At 45.6% G+C, this 3,251-nt stretch overlaps 1 protein-coding gene across 1 annotated transcript in view; it reads right to left on the bottom strand.

Annotated features, from left to right (window-relative positions):
- Positions 1-209: 209 nt before the first annotated feature.
- The window catches only part of SNX9 (sorting nexin 9), a 114,840-nt gene continuing 111,798 nt past the window's right edge, over positions 210-3,251 (bottom strand). Inside the window, exon 18 of the mRNA XM_012806739.2 lies at positions 210-1,890. Within this exon, the coding sequence (XP_012662193.1) occupies positions 1,843-1,890 (48 nt within the window). The 3' untranslated portion in view covers positions 210-1,842. The remainder of the gene's footprint in view (positions 1,891-3,251) is intronic.

The following is a 3,251-nucleotide window of genomic DNA, read 5'->3' on the forward strand; positions in this document are numbered from 1 at the left end:
GGGGAAATACGTAAGGTGAGCCCACGAGAGCTCCTAACTCCCCTGTAATTAGGATGTCCAGGACTGGTAATACTGAATTCGGTATTAATTCATGTCAGAAGCAATGTGTTCAGGGGAATATTTATTACCTGGATCATTTTCAGCAGCTAGAATAAAAAGCAATAAACTAAAAAGGGGGGGGGGGGAAATCACACAAAACCACTAAAAAGTGTTTTGAAAAAGTGCTTTGAGAATTTACTGTACAGTTTTTTAAAACAATTTATTTATACGTTGGCTTCTACATGCTCTTACATTTGTGTAAAACATTTATACATATTCTTTACAATTTGTACATATATTAAATGGCTGTATCATAAACACTGTTCTATGGGATTTTATAAAAGAAAAATCAAGTGGGGAAAATTACTTGTGAAACATTAATGAAAACCCGTGATCTTGAAGATGTTCCTAGATCCACGTCCATCTGATTTCCTCATCTACTCATTTTTTGGTTTCATTTTATTTATGCTGGCCCAGACTTTCCATTTTCTATATTATTATTACGAAAAACGAAAGCAGCAGGAGATAACGTGTAAGGCAGCTGCGGAAGACGGAGGTTCCCGTCGGCAGGAGCGAGACAGTGTGTCTGAGTGCTGGGGTTTAGAGCGGACAGCGTGTCAAGACCGTATTTCTGAAGTGCTGGTGCTCAGGGAAGTTCCGTCTGAGGTTCAGGGCACAGGAGGAGCAGCATTCTGTACTTGGTCTTCAGCACAGGAGCCCAGGGACTCTGCACATGCTCAGACTGTCGCCACTATCACCCCCCCTTCTCAGCCCCTGAACTTTCCATTGGTTGGGGGAAGAGGTGCCAGACTGTGCTTTTTAATCCTATTGACCCCACACTGGCCTGCTGGCCTCCAGTCCCTACAAGCCCAGTCAAGTGGGTGCCACGCTGTCACTAGCACTTGTTACATCTGACAATAGCTGGAAAACACAGAGGGGAGGGGTCCCAGCCCAGAGGGGGCCGCCTTTGCTCCCCCGTGGAGCACTCCTGTGCGGAGCACAGCTACTCATCCCTGGGAGCACAGCCACAGAGTTTTTTTTTTAAAGCCCCCCGACTTTTCTGACTTATTCCTTCTGGCACAAAATATACCTGACCCATGATTAGGAAGGAAGTGCCAAAAGAGAGCACTGGTCCTCACCAAGGGGGATGTGCCAGAAATGACCCTGCTCATCTGCCAAGCGGTATCCCCGAGGGGATGTGTGATGGCCCACTTGCCATAGACCACGAGGGCGCCGGCAGCCCAGGAGCCCCTACTTCCTGCCTCCTGAAACCTAAGCACTCGAGTCATACTGTGTCAGTGGAAGGTACACAGACCTCCCAAAAGGGACAGGAACCCCGAGGACTGAAAAGAGTTATAAAAATATACAAACATATATATTTTTTATTCTGGCATATTTCATATTTTTAAGAAAGCAATTAGTAATTAATTATCTGACATTGGGTAAGAACTTGAAGATTGTAGGTAACTTATAAATTACAATTCTATGTAAAATATCAGTGGGGAAAACCCTGAATTTTTCATTCAAAATTCTGACAGCTTTAAGTACTTTCCAAAAATAGAGACAATTTCCATTGGTTTAAATAACGGATGTGGAAAAGAACAAAAGAAGACCATCCCTAAATTAATGGATGCATTTAGGCTGGTTAATAAAATAAATGCCGTTTTCCACAACTCTTTCTTTTTGGTTTTCCTTCTTTCCTTTTTTTTCCTTTGTGATAATAGGGGGGAAAGTCCGTTTCGAATTGCATTGCCCCAAGTCAGAAAGAAGCACTTCGGAGTTTCCTTCATGTTCCGCTGTGTCCTACATAACTGGAAAGCGACCGAGGGCCTGCCTCAGCTTCTCTGCAATCTGACGCAAAAGAAAGAAATGGAGAGGTTACCCCCAGCTATGACTTCACAGTATCCTACTATTTATAATTCTTAGGAGTTACACATCAACATCAAATTCTCTAACTGGTCTATCTGGCTCGACTCTGCCTCCCCACTGCTGCTGGGGAGCGCTGCTTCAGCCACCACAGCGGTCCTGGCGTCCCCCAGTCTAGCTGGTGTCCACAGCACGCCCGCCTCTGCCAGGCAGCACTACAGACTCCGCGTTTCCTCAGTGGTTCTGCTGGGCCAGCCATTCATGCCTCCTCAAAGCCCCTTTCTTTCTCAGATGAGTATGAACCCTGAAGATTCCCAGGAGATCACCCTCCCTGATAGACCTGGCTCTGCGGTCACACAGTGTGACCATGGCATGCGCCTTTGCTGTGAAGATGAGGCACTGTGATTCCACCATGTGCCTCTGGTTCCCTCAGGAGACCACATGTTCCTGGAGGCACAAATGTGCCACTCATCCCTCTATACCAGGATGAAAATGACCCCCAACCATATTCATTGCTACTTCATGTGACATGAGCAACTCTATTAAAAGGTCGTAGCATTAGGAAGGTTGAGAACCACTGGTCTACACCGAACACTGGGAGCAATCTGTTACTATGTAATAGATATCCAATAATGTTTGCTCCACAGACCAGGGTGCAAGTTTTAGTAATTCAGGGGTTACTTGGCCATAAAGCTATGTTAGATCTGAAACCTGGCAATGTTCTATCAGCCACTTTTATTCATGCAAAGACAGTGATGAAATACATGGTTTTCAATTGCAAATTCATAATGTCATTAATAATTATACCACACTTGGACTTGAAAATTATTTAATAAATCAACATTACCAGAATTTCAACAACTGCCCTTGCATCATCTTTTCGGAGACCAGTATAATCTGCTATACTCTAATACACGATGACAGGCAATGACACAGTGGCACTGATGTATGAAAAAGTGTTTAAGGAACACAGGCGCCGTGTGCTGTGAGGGGGACACTGCATAAGTGAGTCCTCTCCCTAAGCCAGTCTCCCAAACCAGTCATTTCCAACACATGACTCACAAATGCGCCCTGCGCACATCAAGCTCAGCTCCCCTTCAAGGATATGGGAGTCAGGGTCTTGGGCAGTGCCCAGCCCAAAGATGCCATATGCGGGGATGTGAGTCCCAGGCTGGCCTGCCATCACCCCTGAATACGCATGAGCTGGCACCCCCAACAGAGAGAACTCAGGAAGAAACAAGGCAACAGGCAGCTGGTTGTGAAGCGACAGCCCCGGCTGGCAGACGTCTGCGTCCCTATCTGTGGCTGTCAGGCCTCTGTTTTCTTTTCTTTTTTTTTTTTTTTTT

Source organism: Otolemur garnettii, unplaced genomic scaffold (assembly GCF_000181295.1).
Source record: "Otolemur garnettii isolate 467f Iridium unplaced genomic scaffold, OtoGar3 scaffold00056, whole genome shotgun sequence".
Taxonomy (NCBI): Eukaryota; Metazoa; Chordata; class Mammalia; order Primates; family Galagidae; genus Otolemur; species Otolemur garnettii.